The 2,096-nt window shown below is 30.5% G+C and overlaps 1 protein-coding gene across 1 annotated transcript in view; it reads right to left on the reverse strand.

Annotated features, from left to right (window-relative positions):
- Window positions 1-2,096, reverse strand: part of LOC107726576 (kunitz-type protease inhibitor 1-like) — a 25,304-nt gene that overhangs the window by 17,102 nt on the left and 6,106 nt on the right. Inside the window, exon 4 of the mRNA XM_016536211.1 lies at window positions 322-463. Coding sequence (XP_016391697.1) covers window positions 322-463 — 142 coding nt within the window. The remainder of the gene's footprint in view (window positions 1-321; window positions 464-2,096) is intronic.

The following is a 2,096-nucleotide window of genomic DNA, read 5'->3' on the forward strand; positions in this document are numbered from 1 at the left end:
TACAAAATATCTTCATGGAACATGATCTTTACTTAATATCCTAATGATTTTTGGCATAAAAGAAAAATCAATAATTTTGACAGATACAATGTATTTTTGGCTATTGCTACAAATATACCCCAGCGACTTAACACTGCTTTTGTGCTCCAGGGTCACATATACCAAAATAAGAGATTTACAAGCAATTTTTAAAAGGCTGGTCATTTTTGACCAGGAACACCAAATTGCATAAAGGATTTTCAGCACAGCAGAAGGGTTAAAAAAAAATGAATAAACAAATGAAGTAAACACACAACATGTGTTTTCATGTACAGTACTCACGGAGTGACTGTTCTGGCGTCAGGACCAAAATAGACACCTCGGCCGATCCTGTCTGATCAGCGTCATCTGTGACCGTGAGTCTGAACTTATACATCCCCGGAGAAAGATTGGAGACTGTCACTGAATCCTCAAACGGCCCTTCCTGACAAAAAAATAAATAAAATGTATATTGTACATTAAAGAAATTTCAGTAACACTTTGCTTGAAGCCTATGCATACAATGCATGATAGATTATTTTTATTGCATTAATTATGCCCTGTAATGCACCTTTTAATGCACTGTATGAGCTATTATTATATCCACAGTTATATAATAATATTAATATTTTTTATTGTTACACCTTTTACTTGAAGCCTTTATATACAGTATAATGCATTAAAAAAGTATTTTACTTACTATTGCATTAATTACAATATATTTTAATACTTAACTATTCATTGTAACAACTTATAAAGTATAACTCATTAAAACACATGAAAAGAACAATATCGGTAACACTTTACTTAAAGCCTTTACATATAATGAATTCTAAAAATATTTTAATGCATTAATAATGCCTTACAATATTTTTAATGCATTAATTATAATATACAATTATAATACTCATATTTTCAGTTACACTTTTAGAAAGTATAATTAATTAAAATGCATGAAAACAACCAATTTCAACCAATATCAGTAACGCTTTACTTGAAGCCTTTATATATGTAATGCATTATAAAAATATTTTAATGCATTAATTATGCTTTATAATAATACACTGTATGAACTCATGAATAATTATTTAACAATTATTTGATCCACACTTACATTATAATACTTATCTATTCTTTGTTACACCTTTTGAAATATAACTCTTTAAAAAGCATGAAGAAGCCTTTATACATAACACATTAGAAAAGTATTTTAATTAGGGCTGATAAGCGAATAAAATTTTTAATCCAATTAATTACATGATGTGGCGATTAATTAATCTAATTAATCGCACATCAAATTTGGCTGGGAAATTACTCCCAAAAGATAATTTAAAGTCATTGTTGTGTAAAGCATCAAACAGACATTACAAAAAGTAGCTTCAGCAAGAAATATTTAGTTTGATTCAACATAAAATATATTACATATACTCTTTTGGACCATGAGGGTGAGTAAATGATGACAAAATTGTCATTTTTGGGTGGGTGAACTATACCTTTAATAATTTTTATTAATTTCTTTAATGAAATGATACTCTAAATAATAAACTAAAAACTGTCAGTAGATGGCAGTAAATGTCTTAATGAGTAAGCCATCGAGTCATTTATTCATTCGATTCATTCAAATGGCTGATTCATTCAGGAGTGAAGTAAATGGTTCTTTATTAATGGTCCATTGAATCATTAGGCTTGTTCGACTTGAAGCGGATCATCACCATCAGACCGATCGGTGTGTGACATCAAAGTACCGCGAGAGCTACAGAGAGCAGACAAATCCTTATGCTTTTGAATTGCTCTCGCGGTACTTTAATGTCATACACCAATCGATCTGTGCAGCGCTGCTTCAAATCCAACGCGCCTAATGCTTCACCCAATTCGTTCAAAACATGGATTAAGAAATGAAATGCAGCTGTGTTGCATATATTTACGTTGGCAAAACGGAGCTAAACAGACAACATTGTGCCTAAAATAACATAATAGTTAATATTAACTTCTTATTTATTGAACTGTTGTATAAGATCAGTATCACATTCGCACTCGTGTGATATTGCACTTATTGCTCGTGTGATATTGCTTAACTA

This window comes from Sinocyclocheilus rhinocerous, unplaced genomic scaffold, assembly GCF_001515625.1.
Source record: "Sinocyclocheilus rhinocerous isolate Xijiao unplaced genomic scaffold, SAMN03320098_v1.1 scaffold1930, whole genome shotgun sequence".
Classification (NCBI taxonomy): Eukaryota; Metazoa; Chordata; class Actinopteri; order Cypriniformes; family Cyprinidae; genus Sinocyclocheilus; species Sinocyclocheilus rhinocerous.